Source organism: Adiantum capillus-veneris, chromosome 4 (assembly GCF_014529385.1).
Source record: "Adiantum capillus-veneris isolate H3 chromosome 4, ASM1452938v2, whole genome shotgun sequence".
NCBI classification, from domain to species: Eukaryota; Viridiplantae; Streptophyta; class Polypodiopsida; order Polypodiales; family Pteridaceae; genus Adiantum; species Adiantum capillus-veneris.
Window position 1 is genome coordinate 108,437,857 of NC_140934.1, and position 21,527 is coordinate 108,459,383.

At 40.2% G+C, this 21,527-nt stretch overlaps 1 protein-coding gene across 1 annotated transcript; it reads left to right on the forward strand.

The window, feature by feature from the left end:
• The first annotated feature begins 17,382 nt into the window (after positions 1-17,382).
• On the forward strand, positions 17,383-18,599 carry LOC147459768 (brefeldin A-inhibited guanine nucleotide-exchange protein 3-like). Its single transcript, XM_086509900.1, has 3 exons — positions 17,383-17,788; positions 17,900-17,932; positions 18,025-18,599. The coding sequence occupies exons 1-3, from the start codon at positions 17,643-17,645 to the stop codon at positions 18,173-18,175; spliced, it is 330 nt and encodes a 109-aa protein (XP_086366026.1). The 5' UTR covers positions 17,383-17,642; the 3' UTR covers positions 18,176-18,599.
• The last annotated feature ends 2,928 nt before the right edge of the window (positions 18,600-21,527 follow it).

Below are 21,527 nucleotides of genomic sequence, written 5' to 3' on the forward strand. Positions count from 1 at the left end.
GTTTCATTTGATCCATTGTGTCCAATGATGTTTTACTCTCAAGTTTCATTTGATCCATTGTTTTATTTCCTTAATACTCAAATTATCCATCCTTTTTTTGGATTAATACTTCTTGTTTGGGAATGTTTAGTTTATGTGGCTCCTTAGAGCTTGAGCTCTCTCTATGATCTATTTGCATATTTCTAATCTTTATTTCTCAACTTTGGGATGTGGATATGTCAACCATCTTTGTTTTAAGGTCTAGTTGGTCTTAAGTCTAGACTTGTCAGCTTGCAATAGATCCTCTAAATGTTCTAGAATTTTGTCTACCAGGGCCTATCCTCTTAATGATATTTTGCATACGACACTACTCTTTTCGCTCGTTTCTTGTTTTCTCTTTCATGTTTAAGTTGCTCTTTGGTTTGTTAAAGCTCTATTTTCAAGGTGGTATTCTCTTTTAGCCTTTTTGTTTTCATTCTATCTCTTTTGGATCTCCAAGATTTTCTTTGAGTCCTTAGCAACAAACTCTCAAATTTAGTTTGAATTGGCAGTTTTGTTCATCCTTGATCGGTGTGTTTATTGTAGCTTCTTGCACTTGATCTCTAGTCACCACATTTTTAGAATTGTTGGCTTGATTTCTAATCCACTCAAGCATGGTAGAATCCAATGATGTTTATTGTCGCTTTTCCTTTGTTGTCAAGATTTTAAGGATAGTTCAGAAGAAGATGATCAATTTCTCATCCATCAAAGAACCCAAAAATCTTCTTGCATGCCTTGTGTGGACAAACTCTTGGCCAATGATCACCTCCACATCCATAGCAAGGACCTTTCTTTTGGGATGCTTGTTGATCCCCCATTGGTTGTCCTGTCCTAGGAGGATATCCTCTAGGTTTATAGTTCTCATTTTCTATGAACATGAGTATATTTTTGTCTATCATATAGTGATTCTTTTTATAGTGAGCAATGTATGATGTATTTGTAGCATTCTTTATGCTTACCCAAGAAGGATAACCTTTGTTGGCATATGCAATACCCTCAGATTCTCTCTCATAAGTCTCAATTGATTCTTTGTAATATGAAGTTGGTGGCATCATTTGTTGGTTCGTGAGTGTTTCTATTGGTTTGTGTGTATCTAACAAATTCTTGATTCTCGTGAGGTAAATAAGGTTGTTGGCCAAACAATAGTTGGGTCTTATCTCCTCCTTGGCCACTTATTTGGGCCTATTTGGTACCTCGATGGTGGTGGCAAAGGTTGCACCCCAGACAGGCTATACGGCCTTTTTCTCATGTAATTCCTATTATTGAATCATTTGTTTGTCTCATGATTAGTATACTTTTTCTCCATAGCACACCACCTCAAGACTCGTGGTACATTTTCTATTGTTGCTAATGGTTGTTGTATACTTGGGTTTTGTAGATAGCTTTGGTTCATTCTTTTGATCACTTCCTCGACCATTTGATCAACAATTGACACATTTGTGGCTTGGATACTCCGCTTCATTGTGGACTCACTTATGGTAGAAGAGGCACTGTTGGTATTATTGTCAGCATCTTAAACTACCTCTCCGTAATCCTTACAATTGTCTACTAGATACAATGCTTCTCTAGTGACTTGCTCAAATGTGATTTTAAATGTAGATCATTTTTTTGGGTTTTGTTTCTCAATCCCTCTTTAAAGAAAATTGAATCTCTTGTCCTATGGTAGCTTGCATACAGGATATCTCTCTATGTACTGCTTGAAGTGAAACCTTATAACGGCCATGTTGGTGCTTTCTCCTCAAGACACCAGTCATTCTTGTCAGCTTGGTGGGCTGAGTTTGGAAACCTTGCGTCCCTTGGCTTGGCACTTGGCACACACCATGACCAAGGAAAGTTTGGGTGACATGTGCTTGTATTTGTTGAATGCTTCCTCTTGTTGACATCTCAATCTGCTTGGTGAAAGAGTATTTGCAAGGATCTATTTGAAAGTTGTTGCTCGAAGGCCTCATTCTAAGAAGAGCTATTCTCCTCTAGGCCACCTTCAATTTGTTGAAGAATATGTCAAACATCATTGATGCATATCAACACCTCACGTTGAGTGGTAGTGCTGCTAGAAAGGACCTCCTCATTAGGTTGCTCTTCCACTAAGGTTCCACAATGCTCCTCGCATACGGTGTCCACTTTGCTACACTAAAACGTACATGGTGAATCCGCAAATCAATTACACATTCTCTACATTCCATTCTTTGTTGCCCCTAACATCAAGCCATGCCCCCATAGGGAACGAGCAGCATTCACTTGGAAAAATGGTAAAGATATGTGATATACCAACCCACATTACAACAAAAATTGTGGCTTGGTGATATGGAGAATGGTGAGAGACGCTTTGATTTGGATCAAGAGAAAGGGGGGGGGGGGGGGGGTTTTTCTTTAAAGGTTATGGCTTCTCAATGGAGACTTTTAATTGTGTAATCCTAGTCATTTACATGCTCGAAAAAGGTTCCCCTCTCAAATTCCATCCCTCGTGATTACTTCACATTCACTTTAATGTTCACCATGTGTTTGCTTAGGTTCTTTTGTGGTTCACATGAGGATTACATCACTATGTATCCTTGGCCAATCTAGTGATCACTTGATAATCACATAAAGGATCACTTTTGCAACACTCAAATTTCACTACATGAATACTTGAGGATCACAACCCAGTGTATCAATGCCCACAAGGGTCCCCTCTTGGGTTCCATTCCTTTTGATCTCTTTAATGTCACTTCTAGTTCACCTTGTGATCACTTTTGGATCTTTTGTAGTTCACTTGTAATTGTTTTTGTATCACTAGTAGTTCACACAATTGATTACTTGGGATCACATAACTGTGAATCCTTGCTCACTTGGGTGACTTTTATTCCTTTAAATAGCTTGGAGTTCACAGTGATTTCACAGTTAGATCACCTGCAAATATCTTCTAGATCATTTGAGTGCCACTAATAGTTCACATGTAGATCATAGTAGAGGGAATCCTTGATCACTTAGAGTGATTTCACAGTTAGATCACTTGCAAATATATTTTAGATCATTTGAGTACCATTAATAGTTCACATGTAGATCATAGTAGAGGGAATCCTTGATCACTTAGATTTGCTATTAATTTCCATTCCTTTAGATCATAAATATTCACATAGAGATTACAATTAGGTCACTAGTAGATCTAACATAAAACACTTGAGCATCAGTAACAGCTCACATGGGGATCACATTTGGTAATTTCACTTGAAATCCACAAAGAGATCACTATTGGGACTCTTGTAGTAGTTGATTATCACTAATAGTTCACATGGGGATCACAATATTGTGAATCCTAGGTCCCTTGAGATTCTTCTATTTCCCCTTTGACAAAGATCACTTGGAGTCCACAAAGAGATCACTTTTTGAACTCTTGTACATTACTTGATTGTCACCAATAGCTCACATGGGGATCACATTATTGTGAATCATTGATCACTTGCATTTGTTCATGGGCCCCATTCCTTGGGATCACATGGGGTTCAAGAGGAGATCACTTTGGGATCTCTTGAACATCATCAGAAGATCACATGGGGATCACACTACTGTGAATCCCCGAGCACTTGAGTTCACAAAGTGCTGACCTCTACGTCATCATGGGGTCTTCTCAAAGTGCAATTTTAGATTATTATAGATTGTGTGATTATTGGTGTAGGTAGTTTCTAAAGGTATTGGTCATCTCAAGTCAAGGTTTGGCAAGTACTTAGAGCGATCAAGACTTGAGAAAGAGGCTCGCATTATATATCATCATGTTTGCATTATACAATGATGTTTGCAATGCCACAAAATCATTTGCAATGTTCTAAATTTGTATCCTTTGATCCAAAGAGGTTTGCATTATTCCAAGTGATGTTTGCATCATACTATGAGCAGGGAATTACACTATGTTTCAAAACAACGAATCACATTGAAAATGAAGGATGCAACATAGCACTCCGTTAAAGGTACTTCCACGTATGTTTACATCATAAAACATGATGTGAGACAAGAATGCCAATGCTGAAATGTGGCACTAGAAAAGGAATTGTGAAAGAAGATCTTGCAAAGTCCTAGACTTGTAAACGCATGCATTCAAAAGCATGCCCAATCCTTTCTCAAGCCTTTTTTTTTTATAATACTTGAGATAAAAAATAGTGTGATGAAAGCTAAAATCATAAAGTACAATAAAATTTTATACCGTAAACGAATTCTTTGCCATTAGAATCATCTATCACTTAAGAGCTTTGGGTCATTACTTAGCCCCAAAACAGCCTCCATGGCAATGGATACATTGGAGACGACCATGGTTAGTGGCACACTTGACGGGGTGAGTGGAGAGTCACCAACAATGTGTTGGGAGGACCAGCCCAACACTCCAATGCCACATCTGAAATTTACACATTGAGCAAACAAGGGGATACAAGAGACAATGTTCAGTTAGAGCAAACAAGGAAATTTATACCTTGATTGTATTTGACTTGGACAACGAAAGATTCAAAGCCGCCCTACAAGGATCCATTGTGCACACCAAAGGAGTGCCATCTAAGAACCTCTTTGGGATGATTTCCTTTTCGGGTGCTAATAATGGGCCATGATCATCTGGCATAGTACGATTTTTCTTCCATTGAAACAAGATCATACTTCAACTATGAATCCTTACCAAATATTAACATTTTTGAAAGAAAGAGTGGAGATACAGAAAAGACTCACTAGAGTGGCAAGCATTGCATCTTCTTGAGACATGCCATTTGGCGTTTTACCAATGCCCATTGGTGGACATTTCTATAACAATGCAAATTCAATCAATGGAAGAACTAAAATGTACATTTCAATGGAGGTTAACAATTGTAGTACAAATTTAAGTGCAGGTCATACCCCTTTGCAATCCTTTTATGAATGCGGGTCATTCGTGATTCTTTATCTTCTAAATAGTTCTTCGTAGCAGCTACCACCTTTTCTTTGATATAGCTATCTGTTGAGGGCACAAGAAAATTTTCTTCTTCCTTTAAATCTTCCCAATCTATTTCAGCCCTCCTCTTTTCTCTAGCTTTTTGTGCCTTAAAAATTCTTATTAAATTTGTGCTCCGCATTTGAGAATTTCGCACGGCATTGTTTTTCATATGATCTCGATGCCACTCCAATTTTGGGAGCTCCAAAGTGGATGCCTTGATTTCACTTGGGAATGGCCACCCTAAGGCGATGCACATCCCACATATGGTTGATAAGGTCGACCGGATTGATATAACGAACATTGCACTCATGGCACTCGGTGCTTGCAAGACATCTTCTAGATGTCCTACCATCCTCAAGGACAACATCTTTAGAGTATGTGTTGTTTTCATCGGCCAATTGAGCCACTATATAGTGAGTGTTCTAAATTTGTATCCTTTGATCCTTTGTTCTCTTGATTTCCAAACTTCATCGAAGGCCTTCAATTGCATTGAAAAAGCAGTTGTAGATCCCACCTTTAAAAGGGGGTGTCAAATAATCACAAGGGCTACACACACTCTCCATCTCCATGTTCAGACACACACACTCAATCAAGACTCAAGAGAATAAGTAAACAAAAAATTCATTGAAGGGAAACTCATGCAAAAGCTAGCTAAGCAGTTGTTGTCAATCAAATAAGTTTGTGATGCTCAAATTAGACTCAAAGGAGCACCTTAAGAAATGCAATGAATATATGTAAATTGAAGCTTGCAGCCACAAGAGAAGCAATTATTTTGCAAGGCAAAGGAAATGAAATTATATAGAGATGCAATTAGGCAAAAAAATAATGTAATGGAAATGGCCTATGAACTTTGAGAACAACAGAATTAAGAGAATTAGAGTGAGCGAAATTAAGAGAATTAGAGTGAGCGTTTTTGTGATATTACTTTGAGAACATAGAGGGTGAACTTAATTGATGGTAGCAACATAAATATAGTACTTAATTAACTTGGCATGAACAATACTTTTGCAAGAGAGAGTATTAGAGAACATGACAATAGTTGAGGACCGGTTTTACTTGGAGCCGGTCCCCCTCCATAAGACGTTTGTATTATAGATTCTCCCATCAAGAGAGACTTGGTACAATACAATCTTTGTGTTCCTTGTGACCTAGGAGATGCAATGAAGATGGAAAGCTTCATGCATCACAAGCATAACATAAACTTTACAAAAAGCATTAACTATCCCAAGCCTCAATTCCAAGGTCTCAAACACCTTCGAAGGTGGAGAGAGCTAGCGGGGAATGAGGGTAGGGAAGATGAAGAAGAATCATTCATAGGAGAAATAAATAGTTCCTCACTTATCATCACCCTTCTTGCTTAGCATAACATGATAGCATAATAATAAAGATGAAGAATATGGCAAGCTTAAGCATTGAAGCATGGATCTTGGTTGGATTTGCATTCCATAGCCAAGAGTGTTGGTGTAGGCTCTCAACTTCTCAAAAATCTTGGAGAAGGAGATGGAGCTCTTGCACTTTGCACTTCACACAATGAGAGAGAGAGTGCGTATGTGGAGAGTATACCGCCTCTCATGCTTGGTCCACCTCTCTCTCTCTCTCTCTTGTATTATTTAATTATATCATTTGGACATGCCTATTGCCATGGAGAAGATAACCATCGTGCAAGGTGAGTGGTTCCTCTTTCTTCCCCAAAGCAAAGGCTGACATTACATCTTTAAAGTTAGGGTCAGTAGTATACTCATCTATCAAAGAAGATAGATCATTGTGAGTTGTTATAGACACCGCATTAACTTTTGATCGTTGTAAAAGTGCATCGGCCACTTGATTGTGCTTACCAGTAATGTGAGCAATATGAAAATAAAATTGTGAAAGAGAATATGTCCACCTCATTTATTTGTCGGGAAAGCTTGGTTTTTGTCATGAAGTACTTGAGACTTTGGTGGTGTGTTCGTAAAATGAATGGAGTCCCCAATAAACAGTGCTTCCATGTGTCTAAAACATGTAGAATAGCTAAAAGCTCTTTCTCATAAATTCCCAAGACCCGTTCATCCGTATTGAGCCTTCGGCTCTCATATGCTATGGCATGCCCTTCTTGAAGCAAGGCTGCTCTAAGGCAATCACCTTAAGCATCACATTGGACCTCAAATGGCTTTGAGAGATCCGGAAGCATGACGATTGGTTGAGAGGTAAGCTTCTCTTTGATCTTGTCAAAATCATTTCGCTCCTTAGCAGTACATGAATACTTAACGTTCTTCTTTGTTAAGTCACGTAATGGTCCTACTATTTGAGAAAATTTTGCTATGAAGAGTCTATAGTATGCACACATACCAATAAAGCTTCTTAGCTCATGTAGATTCCTTGGATTAGGCCATGGTTTTATTATCTCTAACTTCGATGGATCCATACGGATACCATCTTGAGAGATAATATGACCTAAGTATTGAATCTCTTGAAGAAAAAATTCACTTTTCTTTTGGTTGAGAAAAAGCTTGTTCTCCCTCAATGCTTGAAAATCACTTTGAGATGTTGCTTGTGTTCCTCCAAGGACTTGGAGTAGATGATGATCAAAGAACACTCCAGTGAACTTATGGTAGGGTCTAAAGATTTTCTCCATCAAATGATTGAATGTGGCTGCTGGTGCATTGATCAAGCCAAAAGATCTTCATAAATACTAAATGTTGTACAAAACGCGGTCTTTAGTATATGTTCATCCACTATCTAAATTGATGATAGCCACTTTAAAGGTCAATCCTATTGAAGTAGGTAGAGCCTTGTAGCTTATCAAATAGATCTTCTACCCAAAGCACGAGAAATCTATTTTTGATAGTGATATGGTTTAGTGCTCGATAGTCCACACATATACGGTATGTACCATATTTCTTTTCCACTAAAAGAACTGGAGAACAAAAGGGAGAGGAGCTAGGCCTCACCTTCCCTTTGTCTACCAATTCTTGTACTTTCCTCATGATCTCCTCTTATTGAGCTTGGGAAACTCGATAAGGAGGCTTGTTAGGCGGTGAGATTCCTAGTAGGAGCTCATCATCATCCCCTCGTTTTGGAGGTAATTCCATAGGGATATCATCGATAAAAACATCTTGGAATCCATTTATAAAAGTAGACAAGTCTAACTCTTCTTGAGTCCTACCATTTTCATATGATAAATAATTAGCGTCATTAGTGGATTCTTTGACAAACATCATGTACGCAGAAACCGAGCTTTTCATTGACTTATCAAAAGCCGATGAATTTACAAGTGGTATAGTACGACCAGACACATTAGCATCTATATACATGCTCTTTTCCCTGTAGGTGAAGTAGATTCTCCTTTCAGGGAAATTTATGTTGGCGGTTGAACCACGGTGACCCTAGGATAGCATCCTCATGTTTTAGAGGGGAGATGAAAAAGTCTTCTTTGTTGACATAGATTTGGACATGAAGCCTCAACTTCCCAATCAAGGGAGTAATGGAGGCGTGTTGTCCCTTGAAAGCTGTGTCAACAGTTATAGTATCTCTTATCTCAAAAGCTGAATTCCCAACTTGGTTGCCAACTCCGTTGATATGAAGTTGTGAGTAGAGCCAGGGTCAAACAAGATGAAGGCATCATGTTCCCTTACCTTTCCCCAAGCATAGGAGAGAGGTGATCCTTTGCAATGAGCATCCTCTTTTGGAGCTTTGATGGTGGAAGCTCTAGGAGTCTCACTGCGGACATTTCTCTTGGGGCAAGAACGATAGCTATGTCCTTGCTCCCCACACTTAAAACACTTATGGTCCTTGTGAAAAGCTTCAACCTCTTCAGGAGAGAGTTTGTTTTTACCTTTGTAAACTCCCTTCTCCTTGGACCGATTTTTGTTGTTGTTGTTATTGGAATTGCCTTGGGAAGAATTTTGGGCATTGGTTTTCCCCTTTGCATCACTTTTGCCTTTGTTTTCCATGGGCTTGACATTCCGTCTAGCCCCTTGCTGGAAATTGATGCGGTAAGCAACCATGGTGTGGTGGATTACTTCGGTGATAGAACCAAGCCGTTGGGAGTTCACGTACTTGGCCATTTCTTCGGGTAATTCCACACAAAATTGTTGATTTTGCTCAACAAGGTCTATCTTTTGGAAGACAATAGCCTTGAGATGTAAATCCATAAACATGTAAATGTGTTTGTAAATAGACTCATGGGAGAGAAGCTTCAAATTGCACCATTTGCTAAGTACTTTGTCCTTTGCATCACTTGCAAAGAATTGCTTCATGATGGAAATTTGTAGAGTTTTCCATGTCTTTAAGGCTTCACCATTTCCATGAAGGCTAGCCCACCATTGACGAGCCAATTTCTGGAAGTGCATATCTACATGGCATAACTTGGACGACTCCGTGAAGCCCTCGTCTCCAAAGGCCACATCAAATTGTTGGATGAAGGCCAATACTTTGTCAGTGGTGTCAAAGGTGCCATCATTGGTAAGAAAATAGATACTCTTTCCTTCCTCTTTGAACTTCTTGAGCTTTTGTGACCTTCGCCATGCAGCGTATGATTTGTGATGTCCTCCCCTCTTGTATTCTCAAGGAGAATAGCCATAGCTTTCGTCGGAAGAGGAGGAAGGTGAAGAAGAAGGAGAAGACGGTGGCCTCTTTCTTGAACTTTTCTTCCTTTGTTTCTTCTCTTCCCTTTTGGAATGACAAAGAGAAGGACTATGTGTTGAGTGTTTCCTTTTCGGCGGCGATCATCTAGACCGCCATCTTTGTGGAGCCACATCTTCAGAGGAACTTAGGGATTCATTACTTTCTTGTTCTTTGGACTCCTCCTCTCGTATGGGAGAGAGTCTTCTTTTGGGGGTCTCATCAAGAGGCTGACATCATCATTAGCACCTTCATGTGCAAAATCAAAGTTATCAATGTTCATTCTACTCTCTTGGTTATTGTCAACCGTGCTAATTATACTTATGTATTTACTTAGTGTATTCTTTGGCAATTCAAAACCTTAGTTGCTACTCTTCTTAGCCTTTGAAAATCAGCACTTAAGTATCTACACCCACGGCTCAAATTGGTTAATTATAAAGAGTAGTGGAGTGGGTCTAATATTGAAAATTGAAAAATTATCGAGAGTTAGCTCCTTTTGGAATTCTTATGGCTCAATAACGGTAAAGCCGTAGGTAAGTCTAAAAAGACCCCATTATTAAGACCAAAGCTCCCGAGGTGTGCACCATATCCAACGTAGTGGGCTCAACAAAATTGATAATAGATCTCAGTCCCACTTACCCTAATATAATTAACAAAATCAACCATTCATAGACAGAGCATTTGCTTTCTCTTCTTAAGCAAGAAAAGAGAAACCAAATGCTCTAATAGCAATGTAATGGAAATGGCCTATGAACTTTGAAAATAGCGGAATTAAGAGAATTAAAGTGAGCATTTTTGTGAGATTACTTTGATAACATAGCAAGAGAGAGTATTAGATAACATGACAATAGTTGAGGACCGGATTTACTTGGAGCCGGTCCCCCCTCCAAAAGGTGTTTGTATTATAGATTCTCCCATCAAGAGAGACTCGGTACAATACAATCTTTGTGTTCCTTGTGACCTAGGTGATACAATGAAGATGGAAAGTTTCATGCATCATGAGCATAACATAAACTTTGCAAAAAGCATTAGCTATCCCAAGACTTCAAACACCTTCGAAGGTGGAGAAAGCTAGCGGGGAATGAGGGTAGGGAAGAGGAAGAAGAAACATTTTAGACGGAGCTCCAACTTTTCAACAAGCTTGGAGAAGGAGATGGAGCTCTTACACTTTGCACTTCACACAATGAGAGAGTGTGTGTGTGTGGGGGAGAGTATACCCCCTCTCATGCTTGGTCCACCCCCTCCCCCCCCCCCCCCCCCCCCCCCCCCTCTCTCTCTTGTATTATTTAATTATATCATTTGGACATGTGTCCTCTTTTTCCTCTTTGAGAGAAAGAACTTAATTATTTATTTTTATGCATTTAAATTCTCATTGGACCCCTTTAAAGCCTATCCAATAGGATTCCAACACATCATGAGGACCAAATGGGGAGGATCTTGACATGTGTCTTTTATGCTTCTTAAAATATCATGTTTAAATTGAACACTTCAAGCACCTTAGTCAGTTAAGCATGAAATTTGTTTATGCCTCTTGAGAGATTATGTTTGAATTGAACACTTCAAGAACCTTAGTCATTTAAGCATGAGAACCTTAGTCATTTAAGCATGAGAAACACCTCAAGCTTACAAAAGGTTTTCACAAACACCTTAAGCACCTTAGTTAGCAAGTACGATAAGCACCTCATGCTTGGATAGGATTCCCACCTCAAGGTCAGCCCTAGCTTGCCTAAGGTCAAAGGACTTTTTAACACTAACTTTTGGAGGTCTTTAAGCTCCATTAGGTAGCATTGTTCTTTAAGAGACCATCTCTCATTTGGAACCCTTTAACCTTAGTCCCAAGTTAAGGCAGATCCATAAGCACATGTCTATATTCTAACCTTGTTCCTGTTTATTCTCCCATATTAAATGATCAATTTAATATGAGAAAATCATTTGGGTCAGTTAGATATTAGATTTTATGACAATTAAATACTTAATTATAGATCTTACTAGACTAAGGATCTATTATTGACTAAGAAGTGCTAATCACATTTAGTGGCTTTGATATCATTTAAAAGCTTTAGGATGGAGGGAGTAATGAACCATTCATGTTGAAAATGAACATAGTGATTGCATTGAAAAGTGCATTGTGAATACAAAGGGTTGCTTTATACAAATTTGTCACATGACCCTTGCCTTCTAAGCATGCTTCACACACACACATCTTGTGTTTATCAATGGCACACACTATTCCACATGACTTCTAAGCTAGACGGTTTTCCCATGAGTATGAGTTGCTACAATGCCCGCACCCTAACATATGTTGTTGTCCTTGAGAAAGATATGACTTTACATGCCCCGCATCACTTTTTTTTTGGGGGGGGGGGGGGGGGGGGGGTAGGGGGTGGGGTGTGCAAATAGCTTTAGGTAGGCACACTTTAGAAATTTTTACTTCACCACATTTCATTGTGTGTTGTCTCCATGTTCAAAGAAGTAAAAAGAAGGTTATGCTACAACTAAGATAATGCTTAGATTTGTTTGGAAAGATCTTCTTTTTTAATTCCTTAAAGCTGGCTAATTGTGATACATTACATAGAATGGAATTGCAACCAAGATGTTTAATTTTGTGTACCTAATCTCATTGCTTATTCAAAACTTCGTTTGTTATGGATTTGTAGGATTTCTTACAAGAAGAAAGTTACCACAATTCCAACCATTTCTCCGAACTTGGATTTGCTCTTCTTCTTCATAATGGAATTTATAAATATTTTCTTATATGGATTTGTCTACCATTGCAAAAAACCACCATTCAATTCATACATTGAGATATATAATTTGACTAAACTTTTCAAAAAGTCATAAAAAAGTGTTTTAAAATATGCAAAGATACATAGCTTTACATAAAATTGAAGTTGTGATATAAAACACCTTGATGTGCCATTCCAAATGCAATCCTTAATCTTATTCATATTTTCTAGAATATATGCTCGTGATCATGAGCAATGTCTGCACTGACTGAGTTGGCTATATACAAGACAATCACTGGACACTTACCTTAAGAGCAAAATCATAAGCATATGAAGAGTTTCCATACCTTTGTGTTTCAAAAACATTTAACAATCCTTTGATACCATGTCCTTAGAGCCTATTTTGACTTATGCAATGCTTTAGTCAACTTGCATTCAAACCTATGGTAGCATCACAATCAAAGGACAAAGGATATTTTTCCTTGTTTAAAAATGTACTTATGTCTATAAGCTAACAACAGTACCTACTAAGTGTTATGCAAGTGAAACTTTTTAGAAGGATGAGTGTCCTTGAAAAATAAAATTGAAGAGCATGTACCATATATATATTTTTGAAAAAAAAGGACCTAATTAGTTAGAACACTAACAAATGTTTGGGTCGAGATCCAACTTTACAAGTCTTCAAACTCACATTAGAATTTCTCAAATGACAAAAATGACCCCATTTGACTTTCGGAACGTTGAAAACCATCAACATATGGCTTAAAATCGCCCCAACCTGCAGTTCAAAGTTATGACCCCAAGCTAGAGCTCGGATTGGGGTGATTGTAAACCCTATGTTAATGTTTTTCAACGTTGTGAACGTAGCGGCGCGGTCATTTTTCTCATTTGAGAAATTCTATTGTGAGTTGGAAGACTTCTAAAGTTAGAGACCCAAACATTTGTTAGTGTTCCAACTAATCCATATTAACTTATAAAGTATATTTGCAACAACAATTTTTGACCAATCTAAAAAAATATATTAACATCTTAAGCATATAAAATAATAGGCAAGTTATGACCCAAAAGACTGCCACAAAGTGGTGGTTGCACCACATGTGAGAGGGGGAGGAGTGATGGTTTCTCCCTCCCCTCGCATTGAGGCACGACCACCACTTTGTGTTACTTTAGTCTGAGTTATAATTTGAGCTCTAGGATTAAGTGCAAGTATGTTGGGTTTCTTTTACAAATGCCAAGAAAAATGCGGATAGGGAGCAAGCAATTGGATTGAAAAAAATGTTTCTAACGTTTAAAGGCAATAGCATATGGGAACTTTAGAAAAAGAAACAGAAAGAAAAATACACACATATCCAAATATATGAGCCAACGTGCTAATCCAAATACATTAATTTCCAAATATGAGTCAAATATGCTGATATTTGAAAATATTAAAAAGGAGAAGGGTTGGAAACTTCAAAACGTCATTTTTAGCCATTGAAATGGCATTTTTCGTGACCCATGCAAAACAAGCCAGAAATGAAATGGAAAAAAAGAAAAGGCCTTTGAAAAACACAAGATCCGAAAAAAATTAATACTAAGCTATGCTTTCAAAAAAGCTGCACGTAAATTAATATCATTTAAAATTAAAAAGTAGTTTTCTTTCACTATTGACAAAGAGAAGATTCATGTAATCTCAATGTTTAGGAGTCTTTCTGGTGCCATTTTTGAAGAAGAAGAAAATAAGATAGCAATAAAAAAGTTCGGAACCTCCGTTACGATGACTCGCCTCTCATTGGACCAATACCTTTCTGTCTCTACAACTAAAAGGCATGATTTTGAGTCAAAATTTTTCTAATGATTATGGCTTGCATGCAAGTGAAGTTAAAGATCCCATGTTGTTTTGTTGCTTTTACTATGCCAATGAGCTTGCTCAATAATTGGCATAGCAACTCTAACACAAGAACTCCTAAAAATTCCACCTTTATCTCAAATAGACGTATTCATACAAGGTAGACGTACATGACGACCTTGCACAATATTCCTTAAACCTTTGTAACAGGCCATTGTGGGTGGTTATCTCCATCAAAACTTATTCTTGATAGAAGACATGCAAAAACATCTTTGTTGTTGGCTATGGCCACTAACTTCACCTGATATAAAAGTTGTTTCTACATTAAAACTTCACAAACCAAAGTGTTCTTGTTAGCCAAAGCCCATGTAAGAATAAAAAGTGCTTGATTTGCAAACCTCTATGCGATTAAAATTTCTATCAAAAGGGACAAAATTGTCTGCAAACTACTACCTATAGTCAAACCAAGTTGGAAATGAACCCGTACAAAATTTTTGGGAACACCAAGCTCTACAAGCTACTCCTTTGGAACACTCACTAAACATTGCAGCTAGAATATTCTATGTGATGGCCTCAAAGGGTCAGGATGGATGAATGATCATAGATGCCATATGCCACTCTCTTCTCCTTCCAATCATGTACCAAAAAGAAATATGCCAATAATCAAGGTGGAACGACAATAGGCATAGTTGATGCAGCTGCAGGTAATAAACGACCCCACAAGCACAAGTCACAATATTTGGCTACATTGGAAAACCTCTCTCTCTCTCTCTCTCTCTCTCTCTCTCTCCTTCCTTTTTTCCTACGTGAATTGAAACTGATTGTAGCGAAGAAATCATGAGCTTCTATTGAAGAGAAGCTATGCAAGGAAAGGAATGGCCAACTACAATGGGGCCCATTTATTTAAAAGGTAACAATAGCTTGGAAAATCTAGTATCTAGGAGCGGCAGATTTAGTTTTCAAGACTCGGTAGAGACTTGTACAGTGAGTGTCGCGGGATAGCTTGAAACTGCAGCCGGAGATGGCGGCCAAGATGACGGGGCGATTGAGGAGGCCGAGCACGCCCAGCGGGATATTGTTGCACACGCATGGTAGCGATGACGATTTGATTACCTGACAACATGCACTCCCCAACACCGGCCTTGGTGGTGCCGCCCCCATCACGTAATTGACACACTTCATTCTTAGCCCCTTCAAGGTGGTCGAGCACAACGCTGCCCCCTGAACCACCTCCGCTCCCTACAAGGCTCCACAACAGGCCATGAACACAAGGACAAAAGCTATTCCCACTCTCAAGCTCGTCATATCTGCTTCGCCTCACCATGAAGTTTGCCTCATCTGCACCTGATTGCACTTAGATCTGGAGTTGATGATCCTCTCTCTCTCTCTCTCTCTCTCTCAAAATAAAACAACCCCTCCTGAAACAATTCGCACTAGCGTGGACCACTTCAAGAGTTTTTTTTTTAAAGTTTTTGGACGTCATCTTTTAATTTGCATCTACTATGCCGACACTCTTCTGACCTCTCTCTCGCTCGTGTACGTATCCCGTAGCAGGTAGATTGAGCTTCCTATGAGTCAATCTCTCTCTCTCTCTCTCTCTCTCTCTCTCTCTCTCTCTCTCTCTCTCTCTCTCTCTCTCTCTCCCCCTCCCAAAACCTTAAAAAAAACTGCTGGAAACAGTCCAGTAGTGGACTGTTTCCAGCAGTTTTTTTTAAGGTTTTGGGAGTATGTGTGCGCACATACTGGAAAAAGTGCTAAAACAAGGAATGAGTAAAAGATTCCATTAAATGTAAGGGAGAAGTGCGGCCAATTGGCAGGAGGGGAAGAGGCATGTGCCTTGACAGGTGGAGGACAGTTGTTGAGAATGTCTCGAGCGACTTCCACACCGACCTCGGGTCGATTTCATTCGATACAAACTCTCTCTCTCTTGCCCCAACCTGCGACTTGCTGAGCCTGCAGTCGATTGGTGTGCAGAGGGGCAAAAGGGCAAGCGGTGATGGTAGTACTTAGGTATGTGTGTGTGTGTGTGTGTGTGTGTGCGCGCGCGCTGTGGACAACGTTCAGACCTTGTCGTGTTTGCAGACATGGTCATCACAAGCCTTAGGTTGGGAGGCAGGACAAGGTGGGGGTGTGACAAAGGCGCATGAACATAGGGTGGGTCTACAGGTTCCGAGTTTGTCAGTGCCTATTGTGAGCGGGACGGAGGTTGCTAGGCAGGGGCACCGTTAATGTGATGAGCCACAGCCAGTTGACGAAGTAAGGGGGTGGCGACGAGGGAATCATGAAAAGTATTCAGTTTTCTTTAAAGTATGTCAAATATGTATGTATTACTGGGGGGGGGGGGGGAGAGAGAGAGAGAGAGAGAGAGAGAGAGAGAGAGACCAAAGCCTAAAAAAAAACTGCTGGAAACAGTCCTCACCCGTAAAAAAAAACTGCTGAAAACAGTCCGCGCCGGCGCGGACTGCGGACTATTTGCAGCAGTTTTTTTTAGGGAAAATTACCAAAATACCCTTCTAATTTGAGGAAATTCCCAAAATACCCTTGTATCTATTTTGGTTGGAATGTTCAAGATTTCTAATCTTCATTCGTTTTTGACTTGAGATCCATTTTTGGGTGCTCAGCATGTAATTTGTCACCAGTTACCATCGCAAAAAAGGCAATTATGTCTAAAAATAATGAAGCAATTCATCTCCAAAGCCTACGTAACCAACTCAAATTGTAGTTTTAGCATCTTGTACGATAGACAATCACTCTTCTTGTGAAGACCTACAGAAAAAATTATTTTTCGAGAAATTTAGTCTCACAACCAGGGGTATTTTGGGAATTTTGGAAAATTTGAAGGGCATTTTGGGAATTTATGACAAAATATCAGGGGCATTTTGGGAATTTTTGAAATTTGAGGGGTATTTTGGGAATTTCCTCAAATTAGAGGGGTATTTTGGTAATTTCCCCTTTTTTTGAAGGTTTTGGGAAGGGGGGAGAGAGAGAGAGAGAGAGAGACGTATTGGCAGGCGTTGAAATGAGCGGACTGTTTCCAGCAATTTTTTTAAAGGTTTTGGGAGAGAGAGAGAGAGAGAGAGAGAGAGAATGATTGGCAGGCGTTGAAATACCCATCACCGGGGCCGCTCCTCTTGACGAGCTACAAGAGAATCTGGTGTCTGATCCAACCACCTCACCCGTGAAGACGCCTCTCTCTCGACGGAGAATTTGGTGCCTGATCCAACCACCTAACCTGTGAAGACGTCTCTCTCTCTCTCTCTCTCTCTCCCTCCCTCTCTCCCTTCTCTCTGTGTGTCTCAAAACCTTAAAAAAAACTGCTGAAAATAGTCCGCACCGGTGCGGACTGTTTTCAGCCGTTTTTTTTTAAAGTTTATATTGACGGGTACCGGGGCCGCTCCTCTTGACGAGCTACGGGAGATATGGGCAGGCTCGGCCATATTTTGTAAGCTGCCACAACAGTAAGAAGAAGCAATGCTTCTGGAGTCGTTACTACAGAAAAAATGAACAATCTTGTAACCAACAAATTGGAAGGTTTGAGATGAATCAAATATTTACACCAAGTCAAAATCTCAACTGTGAAGCTATAGTTGATTTTGTAAAAGCATTATGTAAGGTCTCCATGGAGGAACTTCGATCTCCTACTGATCCCCGGGTCTTCAGTCTTACAAAGAGTGTGGAAATCGCGTATGAGACGTTAAACTCATCTTGTTGGTTTTCGATAGTGTTTCTGTCTCCAATTAGGAGCAGCAGCTTCTCCATGTTCTCACCTGTTCTTTTGTTTGATTGTTTGCACAGGCATTACAATATGAACAGAATCAGGCTGGTCTGGTCGTCAATTTGGCATGTGCTCTCAGAATTTTTTTATTAGTGTTGGCTGCTCTAAAAATCTTTCCATTGCCATATTTCTTTGAGCTCTGAAGGAAGCTGCAAATAGAGACATTACTTGATGTGAAAAAGGTTGTGGAAAGTGCAGAGGCACAAGCGGCACGAACTATGCATCAACATGGACTAAAGACTGGCTACGCAGAAAGAAATGACAGCATGGAACAGACTGCATTATACCGTGTCTGATATCAAGTCACGCATAGCTGTGCAGTTACTTCTTGTCCAGGTTAATTTTTGGCATCCTCCTGCCAGGTAGTGCTTCGTTGAGGTCTCACTATGGTTGTTCACTTTTGCAGCAAGAAAGAAAAATGTGCTTTCTTATGTAGCTTCCTGAAGCTTTTGTTGGCATAGCAAGGTATTTCAAAGAGATTTGAGTGATGTGAGACCAAAGATCCACGTTACAGGTTACCGACAGGGGCGGTCAGTCGTGTTGTTGCTACTTCTCTGCTTGCTGCTTCATCCCTTCAGTTGTTGCTACCACTTCAGTCTGCTGCAGACTCCCACAATACTCTCTCACGGCACCGTTGTTGCTACTCATTTTAAAGATTCCCTCGGATCCTGCAATCGTGAAACCTCATCTTGTTTAATTTAATTGGTAAGCTTAATGTGCCGTTGTTGCTACTCATTTTAAAAGATTCCCCGAATCCTGCAATCGTGAGACCCCATCTTGTTAATTTAATTGGTAAGCTTAATGCCCGTTCATCAGCAACACCACAAATGCACACCTTCAACGGTATAAATATCTTGATCCCGGGTGACAGATTGAGGCAATTGTTCATTCAAGCCAGCTTTCTGTTGATAGATTTTCGTTGCCACCAAAAAACGAGTAGTCATCTGAACCCGAGCAACAGAGCTGTGCCTCCAAGAAGTCAGACACTAGATTTGAGCTCGCAGGCGAGAGCACTGCTGTTGCAGTTGCCACAATCTTTGCTTTAGCGTTTAGTAGCTTCATGCTTTTGCATGTCATACATGATTTATTTTTGCAATGCTTGTCAGCTACCAATATCTCCTCAATTTCATTCTTGTACTCCTTGAGCATCAGACGCATGCACTCCATCAGCATTCCTGTCAATGGACTATTCTTGTTTTCAAGCAACCTGCATCCACCCAAAAAAAGGGATTGAAGTACCTTTCCTAGAGTAAGCTCTTGTTATGAATTTTACCTCTTGAGCTCAATGAAGATGGGTATTGCATTTTGTACAAGGTTTCTCTTGCCCAGTTGTGACACAACCCTTCCCTTGGCTGCTGCAAAAGCTGCTGCTCCATCTTCTTCTCCTTTAAAGTTCTTCGCAGTTGCAGCTCCTCTCAACTCATCGATTCACCTGTAGAGTCTAGACGAGAGAGAGAGAGAGAGAGAGAGAGAGAGAGAGAGAGAGAGAGAGAGAGAGTTGTGGAGCTTGCGATGGCTGTCGATCTTTCAGTGGACATGGTAGAGCTCTGCTCGACCAAGCTACACAACGCCGTCGCGACTCCATGTGCAGTCTTATATCCTCTGAGATATAGACATTAGAAACTGTAGCTGTTAATAACAAAGCTCAATGTTTGTGAGAAAGTAGCTCGGTTTTTTCTTTGCTCGCCTAGGTTCGCTCGCCGTTTGGTAAGACTCCCCCCCGACACACGACGGTCAGGAAAGGTCAATACATTGACCTTTCTCTGCAATGAAGCTCTCCCAAGATGGCTCGCAGCTCCCTCTGGTCACCATCTAGTCGCTTGCATCACAAGGAAAAGTCAATGCATGACCTTTTCCTACCCCTTAGCGACATAGGGAAAGGTCAGCCGATGACCTTTCCTTGTAATCGAGATGACTCATGGAGACCAACTGATGCCAGGATCCATGGGGAGCGTGGATTGAGGGAAAGGACAACCAATGACCTTTCTCGACCATCAATTGTCGAGAGGAGAGCAACAACCAAAATTTCACTTTTATGCAGTGCAACCTTGGGGGATGCACTACGTAATCATGTTAATGCACCACGTGAGTTCATTAGGAGGGGTTTTAAAATGCAAAAAGTTTAGGCAATTTAATAGTGATACATTAAATAGGTGCCTTTATATTCAATTTTACAAAAAAAAAAATCCTAAAATAAGGGTCATTTTATTCATTCAAGCATGTTGAAAAAGGGATTTTTTAATTACCTAATGAATGCCCGTTATATTTGGGGTACTTGTTGGAATTAGGGTTGCAGAGAAACACACACAGCTTGGAGAAGATGAAGAAAGCTCAAGACACACAATAGACTTAGTATGCAATAGAAAGATAGATAGCCCTAGAGTGATGGGCGTATATACAATGCTCGGGAGAAAAAACCTCCTAAAGAGGGAAAAAATGCCCCGGCGGTCCTAGTGTGTTCACACACATCACTACCACATGTATATGGTAAAAAATCCCCCCTGGAGTGCTGCGGTGAACGAGAACTGGCACATGAGTAAAGGGAAGTGCCATGCCCTGAGGACACGATCAATCCACAAAGGGGAGTAAGCCCAAAGCTTTGCGGAAAGCTTCAAGCTTCTCACGAGACAATGCCTTTGTGAAAAGATCTACAAGGTTGTCCTGTGTTGGCACATAAGCCAAGCCGATCTCTCCTCCTGAGAGCCTCTCCCTGACATAGTGGTAATGCACCTCAATGTGCTTTGTGCGAGCATGAAAAATTGGATTCCTCACAACTGTCAATGTGCTCTGATTGACAGTGTAGATAGTGTTGGCAATGTCCTGTCCAACATCCAAATCAGCCATAAGGCGTTTGAGCCATACACACTCAACCGTAGCTGTGAAGACTGCCCTGTACTCAGCCTCACAACTCGAAGTGGCCACAGTAGGTTTCTTCTTGCTCAACCATGATATACATGAACTGCCAAGCATGAAACAAAAACCACTTGTGGACACTCGCATGTCAAAACAACCAGCCCAATCTGAGTCCGAAAAAGCATGTAAGTCTGGCGGCAATGCTCCCCCCTTGGGATAAAACAAGCCAAGATGTAAAGTGCCACTAAGGTAGCGGAAAATCCTCTTGACAGCCCGCCAATGCTTAGACCCTAGGCTATGCATAAACCTGCTGACCTGTGAGACTGCAAACTGAATATCTGGCCTCGTGTTGCATACATAAATGAGGCAGCCAACAGCAGTTTGGTAAAGAGTGACATCAGCAGGATCGCCAGAATCATGTAGACTCAACTTCAAACCTGTTTCCATGGGAGTGGCAATAGGTTTGCAATCCTCAAGTCCAAACTTACATAGCAATGTCTCTATGTAACTTTTCTGACACAAGGCAATACTACCATCACACTGCTTAAACTGTATACCCAAGTAATGATGCAACAACCCCAAATATTTCATCTTGAAAGTAGCATTCAAATCAGCCTTAGATTCATCAATATGTCTCTCATTTGGTCCAGTGATCAACAAATCATCGACATAAAGAACCACAATGAGAGGTACATCACCCTCACGCTTTACATACAATGTGCTTTCTATTGGACTGTTACGAAAGCCTCGTTTAACCAAATGAGTGTCAGCTTTCTCATACCAAGCACGAGAAGA